This window comes from Apteryx rowi, unplaced genomic scaffold (genome assembly GCF_003343035.1).
Source record: "Apteryx rowi isolate R43461 unplaced genomic scaffold, aptRow1 scaffold_859, whole genome shotgun sequence".
Lineage (NCBI taxonomy): Eukaryota > Metazoa > Chordata > Aves > Apterygiformes > Apterygidae > Apteryx > Apteryx rowi.
In genome coordinates, this window is record NW_020451159.1 from 195,153 (window position 1) to 217,799 (window position 22,647).

Sequence of the window (22,647 nt, forward strand, 5' to 3'; positions counted from 1 at the left end):
TTGGAACAAAGCCAAAAGGGTCCAAAATTAATGCTGGTAAGAAACAGCGATCGATAGCAGGCTTCAAATTCAGTCTGGTTGCTGCACAAAATTGTTTGTCCTGACCACCACAGGTGGTGATGGCAACACACATTAACTGAAGAGAAAAATGCGTATTTGAGTTACGTGAGACTTCCACACTTGCACCTTGTGCAAACTAGTGCTTCTGGACAAAAATGTGCCACCACTGCACATTCCACTGATGGCAGAAGCAATTGGGATATTTGCAGGAACTGGATTCAGGCTTTTTTTTAAATTTTTTTGACTAAATAGAGATGATTCATTGATATAGAAACAGTAATTCTTCAACAGATTTTTACCAATCCAGAAGGAAAAAACCTACTCAGCTCTGCATGAACCAACCAACCACACGTTCACAATGTCATAGTGTAAGGTTCTGGCCAGCATACTGGTAGACTTTGTGGGGCCACTAACCCCAAGCAGGAAATGTTTTTGCCTTTTCATGAAGATTCTCAAAATTTCTAACATTTTCCCAATGAAAAGTAGACCTTTAAAATTAAAGAAGCAAAACCAATAGAGAATAAAAACCTGCATCTCGTGAAGTATAATTTGAAGTCAGTCATTTGGTGGGTCTCTCAAAATCCAGAAATTTCACCCTGGACCTGAAAGCTTCCTCAAGAAAGTTCAGTAAAAAGTTTTGGTTTGGGTAAACCAGGATTTTCATAAGAAAGGCATATATGTGAAAAATTCTTAGGAGCTTTCTCAAAGAAAACAAGAACACACATTATTCTAAAGCAATCTATATCTCTGAATTCAGTGAATTAGCCACTTTAAAGCATTTCAAGACAGGTGTGATTAACACCCTGCACAGCTTGAAACCAAATCCATCTTCACTTTTGTGGCAAATTCAATAGGGGCCAAACAGAGAATGTGAAGACGACCAAGGCTCCTTGAGAGGGTGACTGTTTTCCTATAGTACTCGGCTGTACAAAGTGATTGTGCCTCTGAAATCATCAAGAAACTGAGGGGGTTCTGCGTACTGTAAGGCAGAATCTTCTTTCATGTTGTTACAATATTTTGAGCTAGGTCCCACCTACTTTTTTTTTTTTTTTTTTTAAATCAGAGCTATTTCGAAGTTTCAAAATTGAAAACAATTTATCAAAACAAGGACAAAATCCAACGCATACACTATTGAACCCTTTAATTTGGAAAAAAGTTGAATTCTTTCACTTTTATTTTTACATYTGGTAAAAAATATGGAATTTAGATGTTTTGTGCCAAGTTTTGACTAGAAATGAATTTTTACGTCCAAATAATAGATGACTAGGGAAATAGAGTGGCTTAAAATGCAAATGTGGGGATATTAATTATTGTTGTTACTGGGACATTTACAAGAATAGCATGGCACTATTTTAGAACCAGTAATGTCTAATCTTTTAAAACTACTATAACAGAACTAGAATAAAAACAAGCATTAAAAAGTGAATTCCCATAATGTTTTAGTTTATTTTGTCTGAAAATTTATTTGAAGTCTGGAAATGCCTGGTTCACATATTCAATATTTTATAACTTAATTTGTTCAACAAGGTCTGCAGTATTTTAACAAGGTGAAACAATTTCACAATTAAAGCACTGCCTGCTTCATCAGTACTGAAGAGCTCACTGAAAAATATCTAATCTTTATATGTCAGAGACTCATAATTTAACTGCTGAGAACAAATGAAAAGTGTAATTCTTCTTTGTTGCTGCTTTAGCATTAGCAAAGTATTAGCATAAGCCAGAACTCGCTCACGCTTTTCTTTCCAGGCGCATAACAAATATCTAATGGCTATGCAAATTTCACCCAAAGCAAAGTTGTCCCAGCTGGCAAGGCATACATTAAAAGGTAAATTACACAAAGCTGAGGCCATCTGGCCTAAAATAGTCTCTGTCAATATGATTTTAAACCCCTGAATTCCACAAAACTAAAGATATATATTAAGTATTGACAATGATATTTTGGGGTGCGGGCTTTGTAATCAAATAACACGGGAAAAAAAAAATCAATGAAAAGATCAGAAGAGACTATAAACTAATTTTGGTATTTTCTTAGAGTATAATTTTTGAGGTTTACATAGCCTAATTTTAGTCGTATTTTATATATGCACCATAAGTTCAAGTTCATTAATGCCCATTTAATGACAAATGGCAAGTGCAGGAAGCCAACAAATCTAAGCTCTTTATTCCATGAATGCCAAATACAAGCAATTTTACTCAAATGACAATGCTTTAAATTACCAGCTGAATCTTTAAACAGTGATGGATGTATCAGCCACACAATACTTTAAATAAAGGCAATACCTAAGAATTTGATTATCTATGCTTATTCAAACAACCTAAAGTTTCCTAAACATTCGATAATTCTAAAAAAAACCCTGGCGTCCCAGTATATGCATTTTCACACAGTGGCTAGTACTGCCTTTTTCTCTGCAGGTTGTTATGAGAAAGCAACCTTTGATGAGGTACCTTGGCAATTTTGTATTAGTTTAAGCCAGAGCACAAAAGCAGGAGAGATGCGTAGGAAAATGAAGAGTTGAGGGAAGAAAATCTCACCAAACCTTTATAAACCACATCGGTTTCCACGCAAGTTTGTGGAGACTTCTATATTTAATCTACATCAAATTGCCCATCTTGTCCAGTCTTGAAAAATTAATCTCTATGTTATGTATTATGGAATTTAATTTAATTTCTGTGAGGCAGATGTTACTTTAACATACTTGTATCTGATTAGCTTATTAACTGTAACTCTCAATATGTTACAGAAGCAGACACTGACTAGAGAAATGCAGCTGACAACACCACCTGTCTGATATAAAATGCTGCTCCTCAATAGCTAGGGAGAGATCTGTCAACACTCAGCAACAGCATCAGACAGATTAGGAAGTGACGCAAGAGCAGAAAAATGACTTGCTTCAGATCACAAAGCACTCATTGATAGGACAGGGAACAGAATCTGTGCCTCTTCACTCAGAGCTTCATATCCTAGGTCATGGCTCTCCCAAAAAGTAAGTGATGCAAGGAAAGAGCAGCTTATAACTTGTGCTAAGCTAACAGAGGAACTATTTGAGGAAAAATACATTAGGGTATTATATATGCTACTGTACATATTTATTATAACAGTTCTCTAACTTGCATATAAAACATTTCCCATTTCATCTCCACATGAGAAAAAAAAAGAGAACTGAAAATGTGCACTTAACTTAGATACTGTCAGTGATCTTCTCTTTAGTAGCAGTGATTTAAAGAAGGTTTTCAAAAATCAGAGGTACAACAAAAGATATTTCATGCAAACCACATACCTTCCTTTGCAGCTTACCTAGTAGAGTTCTAAAAATATGTATTCTCAGTCTCAAAGTTATAATGCATGAACAGGAGTAAAGAATGAATATAGCCTCCCTGAGACCTCACTTTTTTCTCCTTCCATTCTCTTCCCCTCTCTGGGAAGATCCTATATTCATCCTCCCTGCAGTGAGTCTTTGATATCCTACTACCTCCTCTTAATCTACATGACACTTCTTAAATCACACATCAACTCTCCACATCGATTCTGAGACATCAGCTCTGGCCCTACTGTTTTGATGCTTACCCTGAGAGAAAGAAATCCTGAAACCAGGAGTGTAAGATTTAGGGCCAAATTTCCGCAGCAGCCATGAGGATTCATGATGGATAGGAACCTTTTCATCCAAGCCACTGACCAGACATGGATGCCAGAGAGGATCTACGCTTGTCCTTAAACCTTATAGACAATCAGTTCTTAGGAATGGCAAGTGTCTAAAAAATTAAAGGAATAAAGAGAGTATCAAAAAATGCACCCAGACTTGCCTCATAACAAATGATGCAGTTAAACCATTATATAAAAGTTTATGACATATTAGCTGCCCAAAGTTATCTATAATACTCTTTTACTCATTTCAGTCAGTAAATGAATGTACAACATTATGCAGAGTTCCTTTCTCAGATGATTTTGCTTCATCCTGACTCACAGATTAACAAAGGATTTCCGGCATCACTTTCATGCACCTACCACTGAGAAACAACCACCCATACCACTCCAAGAAAGAACAAGGAGTTCAGGTGCTAAACCAAGCTGACTGGACACATATCTTATAACTGGGATACATATTTTACAGTTCAACTCTGGAATCTCAGAAAACGTGAAAATTAACTGAAGCTTTTCTGAGGTTTAGGGCATGCATTGAACATGCATTTTCTGATAATTTTTAAAAATGCACATTGCAGTTTTTGTACAGTTAGACACACTCTTTGATTTGGTCACCCATTTCCACAAGGCTTGCAGGAACACCATCAACCTGAAGAATCCTTCCCCTTATTGTACCTGACTGAAATCATATATCAGGCTCTAAAGTTATTCGGGGGGGGGGGGGGAATAGGGGCACAGCTTGAGTTGCATTAATTTCATTTTCACTGGAAATCAGGAGGAGAAAAAAAATACATATACGCAGTTAGGCTGCCAGAACTACAATGCTAATGGTGGCTAGGCCATATAACTCTGAGCCGCTTTTGCCGAATTGTTCCTCAGGGACTATCTGATTTTATTCTTTCCAAAGCTATTTCACAGACGTGATCATGAAAATGCTCTTTTCTGTGAACTGTTGCGCTCATGTGGCCTTCTCAATATGCCCTCTTTCAATAAATACAGTTTTAGGCTTCAGCATCCATCGCTTGTAAACTGGGGCCATATTTCTGATACTATGGACCAGTTTTTGAAAGTTAGCATAATTTTTTGGCTAGAAATGAAATAAGCACATAGACCCTTCTGAAGACCCTCTGTTCAAGAGTGTTGGAATTCCTCCTTTTAGATACTGTTCTCTAACAAGGCTACTGTGGGATTCCCAATGCCAGTTTCAGCTCCACAGACTTTGTGTGCGTTTGTCTGCAGCACAGAGTACCTTCAGGAATACAGGTGTCAAATAAGCCGAACAGGAAGGTTTGATCTGGGAGGTTCTTGGATAATCTGGATGATAAAGGTCTCCCTAGAACTGTTTCTGTCTTACAGTGTTCATTACATCTCCCACTGATCTGAATCTTGCATTTCTCATAGATGCTTATAGAATTGCTTTAGGGCTAACCAATAGCTCTAAGTATTACTGAGAGAAAGATTAGAGTGCCAAACAGAAGGCCATAGAGAGTTTTTGCTTTAGGTGATATGAACAGAAAACAAATTACCTATGACCAGCAAAAATAATGGAAACATGCTTTCTTGAAACTGCTACCCCCCAAAGCTAGCACAGAGCTGCACTGCCAAACAACATTTAAGAGCCGAGTCCTTTCCCCGAGGGCAGAATGCATTGATTTGGGTCTTTCTTGTCCAGCCAATAACTTATTTGATCTTACTTAACCTTAAGACCTGCACCCTACTGTTAAGCTTAGTCAAAAATAGCCAGCAGGTTTCAGAACTCTGATTGGCATCAAGTAYGCCCGGGCTCCAAGAAGCCAGGCTTCCTACATATTTTTTTGAAAAAATCACTTCATATTTATTAGGAAATTTTCTTTTGTCAAATACATTTCCATGTACAACTATAAAGTTCAGCAATTTCAGTTGGCAGCTAAGTGGATTTCAGCACTGCTGACAGAGAGGGAAGGACACAGTGGCATTACCTCGGAGCAGTAATGCCACGTTCTAGCTAGTCAAACAGGAAGCTGTGTTACTCGCTCCTGTGATGCAGTGCTCACAAAGGACAGCAGCAAGCATCAACATCAGCAAATATCTTCTGAGCACTGGTAATAAGGAAACAAAATTTTTACAAGATGCTAGTGACAAGATTGTATTTACTAGAGACAATCCAAAATAGAAACCTTTCCTTGTACATCCGCTCATCACAATCCAGAAATAACCCTTTGACGAGAAGCACAGGGCCGCCCTGCTTTAACTGCCAGAATGAGCTATTGGCCCCACCCGCCACGTTGAAGCGCTCCCTTGCACTCTCCTTTCTTTATATAAGTTTCAGTCATCCATAACTCAACTCATACAGTTCTTTTTTCCCCCCAAATACTCATTCTTCAACTGAAATTTCTCCCTCAGTTCCCTCAATGACAAGAAATCATCCACAGAATTTCCATATTTGTATCTGTGAGGGGAAGCTATCTTCACTTTCCTGCATCAGCTTTTCTCTGTCCTCTCTCATCTGCCAACAAAAACCCACCTTACACGCGAGGTCCAATCCTGCCACATTGTACTGCAGCCCAATACTAACTGAGTGGGAGTTTCGCAGATGTGCTGGGAAATCCTGCCTATGCCTGCCTTTCAGCTGTGTGTTACCAGGAGTGACCCGTCTCTTACTCTCTGCCTTCTTCTTCCTACCTGATAGTACTCTCAAACCATCTACCACATCTGACTTTTTAAGTAACTTTACAGGGGCCTTACTTCACTTTCATTTGGAGTTTGAACAAGCAATATCCAGTTCTTACTGAAGTCACTAGTAGTGTGAAATGACTGGAGGCTGCAACCATATGAAACCACTACATTTCTTGTGGTTCTCTCAACACAGTAAGTGAGCACAGATTGGCTGCAAATTCATCCCAGACTTACAAAGCTCAGCAAATGTTCTCGTGAACTCGATCCAACCTCCAGGTTTGTTTCATCCAGTTTCAGGTATCATCATGAAAGTTTCACTGTGCCCTACATGCTGCCCCAATAAACAATGTCTCAAACAAAATGAGGGCATCAGCAAAAATGAAGAACTTTTCAGATAGCAATGTTTTAGTTTTACACCATATGTGAAAACATGCATTGACAAGCAGTATGCAGACAACTACTGCTGTTACAAATCAAAAATTGTTCACAGTTAATGGATTTCTGCTTTAATTTTTTTGCCAAGAAACTATTTTCAATAAATGTGGATGAAATACCTCTGTGCTTTTTTTTCTAAACACCATAATTATTTACTAAGAAACCGTAAGCCTTTTCATCCCAACACATGCACAAAACCCCAGCATGCTTTTTAGATGTTTGAGATGTGAAATAACTAACCCACCTACTAATCTTTGGCCCAGTTTAGTGAAGCTGTATTTTCTGCCTGTATATTAAACATTGCTGAGGTAGCAACTGGGAAGGAAAAATAATAATGAGGAAACTCTGAACATCTTTTGTGGCTCACATGGATACAACACCAAAATGCACTTAACTGACTAGCTCACTGAACATATGAAATCTTTTCCTATCAATAAAAAATCTTATTATACGTTTGGGAAGGGATGCAGGTTGTTTTCTTATATTACATATCACACAAGCAAAATCTTGTAAAATTTGTAGTCTGAAATCAAAACTAAGTCTCTGCTATATTCAGTTTTGGGGATGGTTTAATCCCTGCATAAAAATATTGTTAAAGAAGAAATAAGCTCCATAATACTAATGGTTCAAGTCATAAAGAAACTATATAAGACACAAAATAGTCAACTCTGACCTCTCACACAGTAAAACTCTGCTGAGACTATTAAAGTTAGTCCTCATTTACACAGATGTGATTTGTATAGGAAGTCAATCAGAAACCGTAACCGGAAGTGTCCTGCAACTGATTCAGAGGCTGATACACCTGAAGGCAATGTACCACCGCATGGACTGGAATGGTTACTGGACTTGCCCTTACGTCTAGTGGGAAATCATTATGTTGGTTTCCAGTAGCGGTCCTATGTATGATTTCAAACTTAACTTCAGCTACGCTGTTCTAACTGAACCAGACGGACAAAGTTAAAACTACAGCCTTCAACAAAGACACAGCAGCATTTCACTGGCCCTTAAAATGTATGATGCAAATGGCTGATTATGTGCACAGGACCTTAGCTGCCAGTAACAGTAAATGAGGTTACACTATATGCAGCATTTAAAAAAATTAGTAGTCATCACTTATTAATTGTATGTTTCTTCTAATAGCACACAGAATAATACATTTATTTTATATTACAACACTGTAGGTTTCTACAAACACTTTTTCCAGCTTCCTACATTAAAGAGTGAACAATAAAATAATGGTCAGTATCCGGGTGTATAATGAATAAAAACCGTGAAAGAGAAATCATTTTGGTAATGAACATTATAAAAACTAACAGGATACATTTTCCAAGTCAAAGCTACTGGGAGCAGGAAACCTAACTACTCCCCTTCATGTACTTGAAATTCCACACAAAATGTCATTTAATGATATTCTTAGCATATGATCAGAATTATATTTAGCAAAAGATGTTTTCTCATTATTTAAAATGGTAACACTCCTAGTTTTTCTTTTTATGGAAAAGTTGCTATAATGACACTGGGTGCAAATTTAGGGCATTTCAAGAATCTCAGTATAGCTAAGAGATAGTATTTCTCCATCTGGTCAGATCCCAAAGATCACATTAAAATGATAAGCTCAAAGTTCCAGTGTTGGAAGTACTCAAATCAGGCTCTTGTATGCAAGTTCTGCAGTCAAAGTCAATATAAACCCTGATAATCACCTATATATGGGACAGAAACTCTCCAGCTACCTCTTGCAAAAAGCATGGCCCCATTGACCTAGTTTAAATTGCTTAACAACTTTTGATAAATAATGACCTTTTAGAAATGGCACTGGGAGCTATGAAATAAGAAACGATAAAAAAGAAGGTCACAAATAAATGCAAAGAGTCATTTCTTGAAGAGATTTATTTTTTTTTTAAAACATCCTTTCTTCAAAGTGCTTCACACTGAAAGTTAGTGCAGGGAAGGAAATTGCTTAACTCTATTTTTGTTGAAATTACTTTACATTGTATGTAGCAGCAGGGGAACCTAAAACCACAAATTGTCAGGGAATGCAACACCGCCAGAGGAGCTATGGGTGAACGGAATGTTAACAGGAACAGTCTAGCTACGCTACAAAAGCAAGGTATAAAACCAAAAAATTCCCAACCCCAGAGTTTTTGTGCAGGTTATAGATTCAGGACACAAGCTCAATGCCCAACATTTATGGAGTCAAAGAAGTGTTACTTATGCAGCTGTGGAATAACCTGCCTCTTCTGCACCCGCGTCCAGAATGCCCCTTCATCAACTTGTAAGGAAAGACCAATATTACAAGCAAAGCTTGGGTTCTGCTCTCCTCCAGGCCAGTACCCCACTAGCACTGCCCAGCCAGCAGCAGAGAGGGAAATAAGAAACAGGAGAAGCCAGAAGAGGTAGGAGGCAGGAGAAACAGAGAAGACAACAGTAGCAAGAGCTGGCTAACAAAGTTTTAAGGACCCTTGAGCTTCGCTATCAAACAGGCTGCAGGCCGTATTATGACAGTTTCATTAGAAGTACAGATTAACACATCTGACATTAAGAAAGGCCAGAGAAAGACTTTATGAATGGGAAGTCAGAAGAATAACAAAAAAGCAAAACCCTCAAAACACAAACTGAATCTCAGTCTAAGACCATTAAAAGAAAGTCAGAGGAAAATCACTCAAACCTTTACTATTGTCTGTAGTATACCACAGCAGCAGCTACCAAAGAAATATAATGCTATATTGAAAAGAAAGATCACCTATTACAGGAGAGAAAGGTTGGCATGGGCTGTCATGCAAACTTAGGATGATGAGGCTAGTCTTGCCAAAATACCTCTCCTTGGTGGTATAGATGGCAATTCCACAGCTGCAGAGTGTACCCTAATTTACATCTACCTCCTTCCCTGTTATTGTGTCTTTAGCATAATTACACAAGGTCCTCTAATTAGAAATGAAATGACTAGATATTATTAGATATTAAACTGCAGTGCAAGGCAAACCCACAACGGTATCTCTGCAGATCACGGACAAATCAGAAGTGTCTACACCAAACTGTAATTCCATCTACAAAATTATTGCTGTCCCTGCCTGTATCCTTACGTGCCACTTTTGGAAAAAAGATATGCCTGATTTAAAAAGAAAGAAAGAAACAAAAACCCGACAACAAAAGAGAAAAAAAAGCTTTCTCAATTCTCTGGGAAATTAGAACAAGCAATCTAGTGTCCTTAAATTAATTGTTTCAGGGAAACCAGGATTTTAGAAGTATTAAATCAGCCTGGTTAACTGCACTATACCTGAGCCAAGTTAATTAAATAAAGTCTCCTTTTAATAGTGTTTGCTTGGTGAACCAAGCTATTTGTCTGTTTCAGGCCACCTAAATCCCACATAGGTCACTTAGACAATGTATAATTCTGACATACAAAACAACAATTGTTAAAATGCACTGAATTAGATTTTACAGTTAGACTTTTAGAACTCAAGAGGACATAACCGTCCACCTGTATTCACAAACACTTTTGACAGTTATACTTGTATGTCACAAGTGGCCCATATATGTACACCTGAGCATGTTATGTGTACCTCCACTTGAAAATTTCAGCTGCAGTACTTAAAGATTGCTCTGTAGAGATTTCAGCTGTGGAAGCATACTTCTACTTTGTCATGCAGATTGTTCACTTTTACAGCCTTGAAGTGTGCTGGGGTGTGGACAAGAGGCTTTAAAAAAATTCAACAAGGGCAAGATCAGAGCAATCAATCCTCTGGTTTTGCATTCATGAAAAAAGGAAGTCCCATGATTTTACATGCATCTCAACTCTGTGGAAAAATTCTTTTTTGATCAGGTTATGGCATACTATCTTACCAAAAATAACTAGACCAAAAAAAGTGTTTTCACAGATGGTATGCCAGGGCTTCCTCCTCTTAGCATCAACAGCGCTTTGAGATTCATGACAGCAGCTCCAAATAAAGTCAATTAAAATTCAATCATACAGAAGCCTTTCCTATATCTGTGTTTTGATCACATTAAACATTCCTTTACTGTGAATATACTATCAAGGCAGTCAAGCTTCACTAATTCCTTGTCATAATATATATTCTCATTGCCTTCTCTTTAACATTTGCATCCATCAGTTGCTTTCAGCTGACTTCAGTTTTGACCTTTTGTTTTGTATTTTCATGGCATCAAGCCCACTGGGATTCCAGTCCACAACAAAGGTTTCTTGGAGCTATGTATTAAAGGTGCTTGGTGCCTGTTACAGCCTCTGCTTTTCTAGTCATAGATCTCAGAGAACCATCTTGCAGCTCATTTAGCTGAAGGCCTGCAAACTCCCTCTTTGACGTAAGGGAAGAAGCCAGCTCTGTCAAGCTCTACACCTGGTCTCCATTTCTTGGGACAAGAGAGAGCACTGCAGAGGAAGAAGCAGGGTAATGAATGCATCCTTGCAGGATATGCAAACTTTCTTCCTGGCTCAAAGTCAAACTGAGAGGTCATTCCCAACCCCAAAAATATTTAATGAAAATTAAGGCTGAAACTAAGCATTTGGAGTAGATCTTATGTAGCGGAAGATGACATCAATATCCCTTCCTCATGAGCCAAGTTCTCTGACACTGAGTATATTCTCTCATGTGCACATAATCTCTAGCCTAGGCTGTCCTAAAGCATGACATGGACAGCCTGTGTATACAACCTGCAAACTGCAACCATACTTCTGAATGTCTGCAAGAAGATGCAAAGACATAAATTGTGTTACAACTGAGTTTTGTTATATGGCATTAATGCTGAGAGTCCCCTTCCCTCAGTAAATACTAACAAGATTGAGAATGCTAGATGAAGAGTCCTCACTCGGAAGTGTTACATGCAAAAATAAGAATGGAAAGAGAGGGGAGAGAAACATTCAGCACCCATAGACACTTCAGGAATTATTCAGGAATGTAGTTTGTTACATTTCAATAAATTACATATTAGTGCATTAGTGCAATGTACTAGCATATCTAAACCTAAAATATGAAATATGTAATATATGAAAACATGTCATGCAACAATTTGTACTTTGAACAACTAAATTTACCTCCAAATCTCATTTTTAGTCTGATCCCCTCTATGACTTTTCACAACAAAACCTGAATAGGTAGCATTATCATAAAATAGATATTTTTAAATAAATCTATAAAATTAGAAACAGAAGTAGAGCTATTGTACAAAATACCAATTACTTATCACTTTATATGGTAAGCAAACTTTATGTTATATAAAAAAAAGAAAGTCAAGTCCCAGTCAATGAATATTCCAAGGGGCTGGCCTGGGTTGCCTCAGGATTCCAGGGTGGTAAATTTCCAAATCTGTAAGTCATTATATTTAGCCAAGATGGTCAAGACTAGCTTTTAGCAAAATACTGGACAGAAAAGAGCTTTCCTAGAAAGTTAGCTATGCAGTCTGTAATTTCCCCTTCTGTGCATCATGTTTTGTTGCTGTTGTTCATGGTGTTTTAAACAACAAAACAAAACAAAACACCTCACTTATCAGGATGAGAGCTGTATATGGCAGCCATTTCCATGGCTGATAAAGACAGGAAGAACAGAGGCAGTTTTCAGCCATTTTATGTCAGACTATACTTGAAAGCACACTAATACAGAAATGTAAAACCTTTTATCAATCTTCACTCTGAAATCAAAGTAAAATAAAGTTTCCACAAATGCTTCTTTCTCCAGGGGATACGAAACTGGCACATTAGTGTCTTTTTAAAATAGCTTCATGAGTACATTAAATAACGCAAGTTCACTATTTATATTGCAGTTATGACATTATTACACCACAGTGTAATATGAATAAGGGCTCCATTAAGCTAACATATGAAGAAATGGCATTGAGAGTGTTAATACCCCACAGACCTGACAATGAAATATCTGGATACAAATTTTTCATATGGTAAGCATACAGTTCTTCTGAAAGCGCTACCACTCTGCTCACAGTCAAATTTAAACATGCTTATTTTAAGAGTCAAGAAAAGAAATGTTTTAATTTTTACTGGGAAGGAAACTGAAGAATTTCTCCTTTCCTCCCTCAAAACGAAGTGACCTGTGCAAGGGGTAAATGGAAAATACATGCAGAAAGCAGGGAACTGAAATAGAACCTGCCAAGACAAATCCAGTGCCAAAAGCACAAGCTGATTTTTTCCCTCAGTTTTGGCATGCCATATTGACAAAAGATGAAGAAAATACTGATAGAGACAAGAATCCGGGAAATCTTGAGTGGATCATATACCGATGGCTGTAGTGTTTAACTAAAGTACACACACACACAGGTGTGTATACACACACTCTCAAGGAGTGATGCTGACTTGACTACTTTTCCTTCATCTGAGATTTTTGTGTGCAACAGAATTCACAAGATGGATTTTTTCCCCCCTTCTCTGAGTTTTCCATATGAACATTGCCTAGAGGAAAAGCTAGTCACCTCTCAGTTAATAACCAAAACCAACTCAACAACTAAAACACATTCTTCCAGTGCCCTACACATTTCAATTCATCTTGTAACTTTTATTTCAGGGCATGGCATTTGGTCTTTTCCTTAAAATGCCAATCTGCTTTTTGATCTTTACTGCTGACATGAAATAAAAGAGCTGTACATTATATAAATCTTCAGTTTCTTTTAGCTTGAAACTGATAGAGAAAGAAAACAAAGCCAAATGCGTAAATCATTCCAAACCAAAAGGCATTCCCCCTACCCTAAATAAAATTCATTTCTGCACATCTTGTTTGAATTATCATCTGAAGTTTGTCTTGTTCCATCTCCAGAACAAGTCAAATAGCAGAGTATAAAGATATGCCTACATGAATAAAAACACATGACCAACTTGGTCACTGCAAGCATTAAAAATACGCTGAGACAGAAAAATATTATCTGTCGACTGACATGTTACTTTGATCCCTTTGTTTCTGTATTCTGTCACAAGTGTTCAGTCTGGCAGCTACTGGAAGCCTGGGCATGCATCTTCACTGYAATGAGAAGCAACAGTCTGAGGGAATTGCTGTACCTTAACAGAGCTACGATACTTAATACAAATAAGACAGTATTATGTTACAGGAAAAAACAAAAAAGTTAATTTTTAACACGAAGGGCAAAACCTGTGGTACTAAGCACTATAAAATGTATCAAATATGAACAGGTGGTACAGCAACTGAAAGCATATCAGATTTGCTCACTCTGATTTTCTTGTGCAGAAAACCAGGTCTTGGGCAGGATTCATAAAAGGGAAAATTCTCCTACCTCTACCCTTTTGCTTCTGAATCATGATGAGAATTATGACAGTTTATGCTGTACTGAAGAAAATGTTGGAAATTTTCTTTTAGTTACTTCCATTTTTTTAAACTGCTTTTTCATTCAAAAAGTCAAATTTACAGTTTAAAATTTCAGATTAAAATCAGTTTTTAAGTGTTTTTATATATTTCCTTGCCGCATGCCTCCATACATCTAGAAAGCACCACTAATAATACCTGCAAAGTTGAAAACTCAGGCCTAATTAAAAAGACTTGATTTAAAGTCTGTTCTCCTGCTTAACAGGTGAATGCTGTAGTGATTATTTATTTTAGAGCAAGAACATTCACTATTTCAGAGTTGTTCCATTTTTTCATATGCTTTCTGAAAAAGCATCCATTAAGATAGCAAGCAAGAAAAACAACAAACTTACTGCTCCCCAACCTCATGATTTTAACAGTTTCTTTACTCGAAACCATGCTCCAACAGACATTCAAATGAATGTACAAAGAAACAAGAGGAAAAGAGGAGAAACGATGTCCTATCTCAAGACAATCACTAACCTCCTGAATAAAACAGTCTTAAGAGACCAGCGAGGAGGAAACTGAGTCTTGGTCTTCCACACATTATGCAAACAACTTAATGCTCATGCGCTAAGGACACAATACTACCACTTTTGTGGAAAACCAAACCAAACCAACCCCCATAAAACCTCCGAACTACCTTGCATTTAAATATTTCATACTTTCAGTCCAACAGTAAAACTGGAAAAATAAGAGACAGATCTCATTTTGAATTGATCAGACGGAGTTAGTTCTGAATATCAGCTGCAGCAATTCTTTTGACCTCAGTGGAGTTTTCCTTGCTTGCCTTAAGAGCACCCAGTCCAGCAGGTGCCCCCGGGCCAGACCTGGTCCAGCGGGTGCTCCCGTTCAACTTGCTCCTCTCCTGACCAGAGCCAGGACTGCCCTGCGTTCCTCTGCAACAACCCTGCCCCTGCGGCAGAAAGCCAACTTCATCCACACACTGCGTTGCTCAAGAGACCGCAAAATGAAAACAACAAAAAAAATCCAAACTAAACAAAACAAAACGAAGGGTCAATCATGGAAGCAGCGCCTTTTTTTGGTTGCTATCCCTTAAGAGATAAGTGATTCTGTTAGAACCACCCTCCCGAAATCCCTAATGTGGCATTTAACTAGTAACACCAGCAAACATCATTTGGTCTGTTAGAAGCCTGTCCGATATACATAAACCAATCCCACAGGAAAAGAGTAGACAGCACTTTCACTACAGGTTAGCCAATTAAAACTGCAGATACCCAATAGTTAAAGGCACATTGTACCAGATAATGTTTGTCTAAAACAAATCATTTGTGTAGTAATGAGTGTCACATTACTCGAAAGAAGCTCAGGATTAATAAATTAGGTCTGGAATAAAACTTTGGAAATAGTTATTAGTACATCTCTAATCAATAAGGAAAACACAAAGCATTTGATTAGCAGTGAGTATAAGTGATTGTGACAGATTCATAATTTCATAGTATATATGAAATTGCTTTCCAAATTGCATACTGCTGAATAAAAGAAATGCTTTAGAAACACATGCATTTTACAAGAAAGTCTATTTTGGGTTAACTTTGGTAACCTTGAAGCAGTTTTTGCCTTGTTTTCAACAGAAAACAATTTTCCCTTGAAGCTCATGAGTAAAAACTATTTTCAGGATTTGGCCCCCTGCTATCCCTGCTCTCAATAAGCCTGGGAAAGATCATTCCTCTACATGCCTAACCCCTCACCCCTCAGGCTTTCTCCTAGCACCATTATCCCAAAAAAGAATAAAACCAAAAACTCCAACAACTACTTAAGAGAGAATAACAAACTGACTAAAAATAAGTTGCACTCCTTTTCCAAGATTTGTTTTTTTTTTCCCTCTGAAGAATTTAAATATTGATTCAGAAAGGATGGCAGCATTTGTTTAAGAACCTGAAGAATTGGGGGTGGGTGGGGGGAGACACAAACAGCTGGTATCAGAAGGACAAAGAAGTTAAGTTCTAGGGAAAAATCTGAAAGATGAGATAAAATATAATTTATTTACCCGTTGTCGTCACTATTGGTCAGGATAGCTAATCATTCAAAATACTTTCAGTAGTTTTGAGCAAAACCACATCAATAAGATAAACTATTTTAGTAGAGTGTTGAGGTATAACAAGGTACCACTCTGTACCAGATGTGTATAATCATGACACTGCTAATGCATGGCTAATACTGATTTGGGGTGGAAGGGAAACCGCGGAGCATGGTTGAGAGATCTGCACTGCCACTGAGAAGATGCTCTCCAGAGCCTTTTGGTAGCATACCCCATTATTGGGTAGGACCTCTGAGAGGTTACAGTCTTTTATTAGCTTATTTATTTAACTACTGCTGGTAACCTACCCCAGAAAAATCTATCATAGCAGAACACAAGAAAAAATCCACTGTGTTGAAAAAGTTGAAGATCTTGCTAGGTAGCTTTAAATTCCTATACTTACTGAACAGCATGTTTACTGCTATAACTAAATGCATACACAGAACTGACTGTCAGAGGAAATCCATTAAATGCGCTGCAAAAGATATCCCCAGTGACAGAGAATGGATATGAATGCAAGTGACTGACAGCAAAAGTGAACTTCCTGTTTAGAGTGGAATAAGCAGCACTTTAAATTTCTACCCAGCACTGAGCAGAGAAGTAAAGGCCAATGCCAAAGAAATACAGGGCCAGTAAGTACCATGTGGCTTGGATGCTCTGCTAAGAAACCATGCAGACTTAGTCAAAGACCAATGCCTCCAAATCCGAAACATTCTTCATGTTATTCCATTAGTAACATACCGTATATTAAATATATCACTACTGAAAGACTTACCACTTTTTAAAATAACTTTCAAATGAGCATTAAATCCTATGGCATTAGCTATTAATTTTACTTCTGCAAAAACAATTAATAGAACCAAAATTAGTGAGCTAGACAAGACACAGGGACAGTTTGCAGTGGTTAGAATTTTAAATGCAATTAATTCTTTTCACAAATGCATATGTTCATAGAAATGATCGATTCTACTTCCAATAATACTAAAAAGGAAGCTGAGTTGGGTAAATTGTTTTTGAGAAGTTAGTGGCCATTGAGAGGAAAGGGAAATGAGGGAAGAAGCCTGGATCCTACTGTAGTTTACAATGGCAACAGTGAGGCAAAATCTTGCTAGTTGAAAATGAAAGGGGAAGGGAGGAGCAAAAATGTCAAGAGTGGCTCAGAGATGTGCTTCCACATTAACGGGAATTTAAACAAAACAAACAAACAAAAAGGATAATCTATTCACCCAAGAACGACCTTCAGTTTTGATCACAGCTCTTATTTGTGCTCCAGTTCGCACAGGAATAAACTTTAAAGATATTCAACAGCCTCATGCATCAGACGGCCTACAGACAACACTAAGAATGTTCATCTTAGTAGGCTGTAAATGCTTTCAGGATTGATGTAAAAAAACTATTTTATTAAAATCTTTATTGTATTATCTAATGATCTCAATTACCAATGGAAAATCACTATTAAAAAAAGCAAGGGTTAATGTAGATTAAAAGTATTTTGGTAGCTTTTGAAACTTGATTTTAATCTTTGCTTACATTTCCCCAATACAAGCATTATGTGATTTGCAATAGAAACACTATGCAATTCGTTTCAGTTGTAAGTGCATCCTAACTTGCCTTTCTTTTTTCCCCCCACAACAAGAGTTTTTAATCAAAGCAGTTTCTGTATCTAAGAAAAATATATTTTACAGAAAAAAGAAATCACTTTTATTAAAAGCTATATTAAATGTACATCCAGTTATTCTGTTTATAGCATATGCTTCCAACAATACAAGTTAATGTGGCACCTCTCATCTTCCATTTTCAAGGTTCAAGGAACTTTACTCCAATAACTTATGTATTCTTTCAATCGCTGATACATATCATCTCAAAGGAAAAGAATACCTCCTTTATACCATAATGAGGGGAAAATTCTTTACAATTAAGTTTTGAAATCAAAGCTTTTTTTTAATGCCATAATTAGTATTGCCTTTTTAGGCAGAGAAAATATTTGTATGACTCTATTGCCTTTTCACATGTATTAATAATGCTGGGAGTTTTGTTTTGTTTTTAAATAAAATAATACGGCAAACTTAAGAACCATCTTCACCGAAGTCCCAGACTAACAGTCTCAAAGCACTAACAGCATCATGTAGGTGAGGATGTTTCAATGAAGATGAAGCAAAATCTGTAACATTGATAATTAACTTAAAGCTATAAATACAAGCTATAAGCAATGTAAATTACTGCCAGAAATCATTGCATTTCAGTGCAATAAGAAACAGGTGTCTTGATCCCTATACAAAGGAAACGTCTCTAAGAAGTGCTGGAGGATGTTGCAAATGAGCACTCAGGCCAGCTGCTCCTGACAGATCACAGACAGAATTTCATTCATGTGGTAGCGCTGTTGAACACTTTGCAGACAAACTACTCCTGTATTTATAGGATGGCAGCAGATGAACAGCATCTGCTTTGGCAGTAGGGTATCTTATTGATTCCAATTTTGACTTCTAAAAAAGTAAAGAGCAAAGTAAATAGGAAACAATCATCAATACTGGCAAGCGTGCTACGACTGCACTAAACTGAGAAAAGGATTTGTTGTGCTTCTGTCAGTCACTGGTACAAGTGTTTGACGTGGAGATCATAAACCATTATGAGCTATAATTTATATTTCATCCACTGGTTTAAAAAGGAATGTTATCTGTCTGCATGAGGATCACACACTATGGAAACTCCATCTGTGTGTAGTCACTGAAGGCTGTAATTGCAGTAAATCTTCAGCAGAGAAAGAAACTGAGCCTTGTAGATTCAGATGTTCACAATTTGAAGGCTGTTTCAGAACTTAAGGGCATATAAAATATTGCCATACTAATATGCCTGAGAAAATCTATGAGTAGATGGGAAATGGAAACAAGAGTATGTTTCAAATTGGAAAAAAAAAATTCCTGTACCTTTCTATCCCTACTACCTGCTTTACTGATACTTTATCCTCTCAGTTAGCAAATTAGATAACCCAGATTTACGTTGTTGTGTTTTAGCATGTAATGGCCACTATGCAACAGGGCAATGGGCAGAGCATGAAGCATATCTATCTAATCATTCTATTATTTTTTTTTTCTACCACAACATATATTAAGTATCTTATCATACAATTTGACAAAAGCTGAGAATCAGAAGTCCCTATTTTCCCAGGCTCCATGAGAACGTATGGCCCACACAGAACATATTGAATATACAAACCTGCAGAGGAAGATTGTTTTAAGGCCTGGAACTCACAGCAGGAACCACGCTAGAGTTCTGTTCTACTTGGAAACCATAAAAGCATGGGTTTAAAAAAAGTGCAGCAGTATCTGGTGTTTGATATTTAACAGTATGCAACATGTTTATGACATGTATTAGGCTACAAAATCTGATTTCATAGCCTGGGACAACAAAGCAGAACTCAAGCTCTGGCATATGTAGTGGGAGATAGAAAGGCATGTCTCATAGTGTAATGGATATTGCTGCTCCCTCAAGAGCTTGAGCTGTGTAGAGCAGGTGGTTCAGTGAGAGACATCAGCACTTCAGAAAAAATTAAAATACTATTAAAAGAGCAATTAAACAGCAGCAGGCTGGTTTAAATAAAACAAGAGTCAATTAAGGTTTTGTTTGTTTCTTTTCTTTTCTTTTTTTTTTTTTTTAAGAAGAACTCAAGTCAATTCCACAGATTTGTTTCTCAAAATTAAAAGGGTAAGAAAGTTTGGGCAAAACACATAGTGACTAACTAGAACCACTTCAGTCACACAGAACTCAATCAAAAAGGGCACCACCATCTTGAAATCTAGACAAGGTAGCACTTTCAAACTACTTTAAAAGTGTTTTCCAATTCTGAATCAAACAATCAAATCCTGCAGCTCCTTCTGTGGTCTTACATCAGCTTTTCCCCAATTTTTAAAAAGCTTTCCTCTCCTTCACACCAAGCAAAATAATCACAGAAGCAACAACAGAAAACGCCCTAGTGTATAATGGAAAGAGGGAAACATACCAACATACATGATAACATACCAAGCCTGCATATTGCCAAAAAAAAAATTTTTTTTTTTACACATTAAATGAGATCAACGGAAAGAAGTGTTAAAAAGGGTTGTTGATTGCAAAATATGCTTTAAAGGGTGAGACTGTCTCCAGCAAAAACAACAGTTATTTGCCAAATAGGAAATCATGTCAATACCAGCTATTCTCGACCATACTTAGTCTCATGGAGCGGAGAAAATTTACTTAACCAAGCGAACATCAGTTCTTACTTTCATACCTCAAAATCATTTTCTTCCTCACTGGCACACTTTCTCTACAGCAGATATTACACAAAGCCAATGGTGGATTCTGTGTTTTTAACAGTCTTTTATTCATTTTTAACAATAAGCATAATTAAAATGAAAAATTTTATTTTATGTATGACTCATGGAAGTTTGAATTAATTCAGTCTATCCTGAGTTAAATTTGTGTTAAATCTTCCAGGCTTGTGAGTTTGTGTCTCATCCTGTAGAGAACAAAGATACAAAAGGATATTGGCATTCCATGCATAAAAGCCAATAAACCCATAGAGAATAGTTTTCATACAAAACCATTTCCAAAAAGCAACTGACTATAACTTTCAACCATAGTACATCTGATCAAAAACTAATATGTAACAGAAGGCAAAATAACCCTAGAATAGCAACACGCTGATTTACCTAAAACAGGAAAAAAGATGTTAAATGAGGAATTACACTTCAAGTATAATGTTTATCTAGGATTAAAACACGGTTTGGCCAAAAAAAAAAAAAAAAGAAAGAAAAAAAGAAGGGGCATTGTTCTATAAAAGTAACTCTCTCCTATTATGCTGTGTGAAGTACAAGAAAGTGGAAAAAATTCAACAAAGACAAATTATCCTGTATTGAAAAAGAGTTAGCTTCAACATAAAAGGCCAAAGCCTCATCCCCAAGGGACCCGAACAGCACAACTAAGAGGCTGCTTGTGCCCTCTATAATAATGATAAAGAATTTAGTCAGGTTTTAATTCAACTGGCTTTCCAAAACAGGTATCATCGCAGTGTCATACAACGTGAAACAACTAAAACGAAATTAATACACTGGCATACCATTCTGGTATATGCATTTATACACAGGTTGCACAAACCATGAGCAGCTACACCTGAAAAACAGCACACTTACCTGTTAATGTAACTTAGAGCAACATATGTTGGCTGTTGAAGTTCTTGTTTCTCTAATACACGTGGGTCTGTATCTACAAAAAATAAAAATAAATAAATAAATATATCTGAGGTTTTGGCATTCATATTGAAACCTATGGGAATGTATACTGCAAAGTAACTGAAGTCGAGACAAGAGATATAAAATAGCTCTGCCCAGTTTATCCTTATAGAGTATGCTTAACACTGCACAATCATTTATTCATTCATTCATAAACACAGTATTGCATTACTTTACACAGGAATTTCAAACATCGACAGTGATATAATTTCCAACTGTCACCCAAACTTTGACAATCTCTCTCATAAATATTAGTTTTCACTGCTTTCCATGATTTACGGTGTGAAAAGAATTAAGCTTTCTTCTTTTTTAATGTAGCTATTTCTAAATTTGGTTGACACATTCTGAGACGTTTCAAGACTGATCAAATCTTTTCGGCCGGGATTTGACACTTTGCTTCTGCATCTCAGTTTTGCTTCCCCCCTTCTCTAGGGCTTCTTTTCTGGAGCTCTCAATCAGAAAAGTCATACAAAAATGCACTTGAAGCAAAACGCCTGCCCAGCAGAGCATTGCTCACTGAAAGCCCTGAAGCAAACATTACCCAATTCCCTCTAGTACCAACTTTCTCATTCAAGTGAAAGAATATGCTTTAAATCACTATTTTCATCATCCCTTCTCAGTTAAGTTTTGCTTTTATCTAACAAAGAAGCAGTCTTAGTTCAAATTTCTGGAGCCAAAACCAGAGGAGTATACCCATATTTGTAAGTAGTTTTTTATATAAAAAATAGGATTATCTTGGGGTTCCAAATACAATGTTGCTCCACATCACAGAAATGCACCTTTAGGAATTAACTATAAACAGTTTTCAAAAGCTCCCAATGGAAAGTGTGTATCATGCGTGTGCATATTACTATACAGTCATTAACAACATATTTTATGCATGACTTTAAAAGAATTCTGGGTGCAACTTTTGCTTTTTAACTATAAAGAATAAAAAAGACTTTTTAATAAATGGTTCYCTATAGCACTATGGCTATTCATCTTTTATTTCTGAGAAAGCATCTACTTTGGGTTGGGGGTGAGGGGGGTACAAGTAAAAAACAACCCAAGAACAAACCAACAAGCAAAAACCCCACAGCCAGACCATATTTTAGACTGCTCTGGCTTCTTCCTACAACTTTAACCAAGGTTAATGGTGAAAAGCTCATTATCCTGATAGCCACATTTGTTTGACCTCATCAGTTGCTTTAAAAAGCAAAACAAAACAAAAATCTCAGACAGTTATTATGGAATCTGTCT

General features: G+C 37.0%; 1 protein-coding gene across 1 annotated transcript in view; it reads right to left on the reverse strand.

Annotated features, from left to right (window-relative positions):
- The window catches only part of JAZF1 (JAZF zinc finger 1), a 100,264-nt gene that overhangs the window by 76,075 nt on the left and 1,542 nt on the right, over positions 1-22,647 (reverse strand). Inside the window, exon 2 of the mRNA XM_026090318.1 lies at positions 21,310-21,382. Coding sequence (XP_025946103.1) covers positions 21,310-21,382 — 73 coding nt within the window. The remainder of the gene's footprint in view (positions 1-21,309; positions 21,383-22,647) is intronic.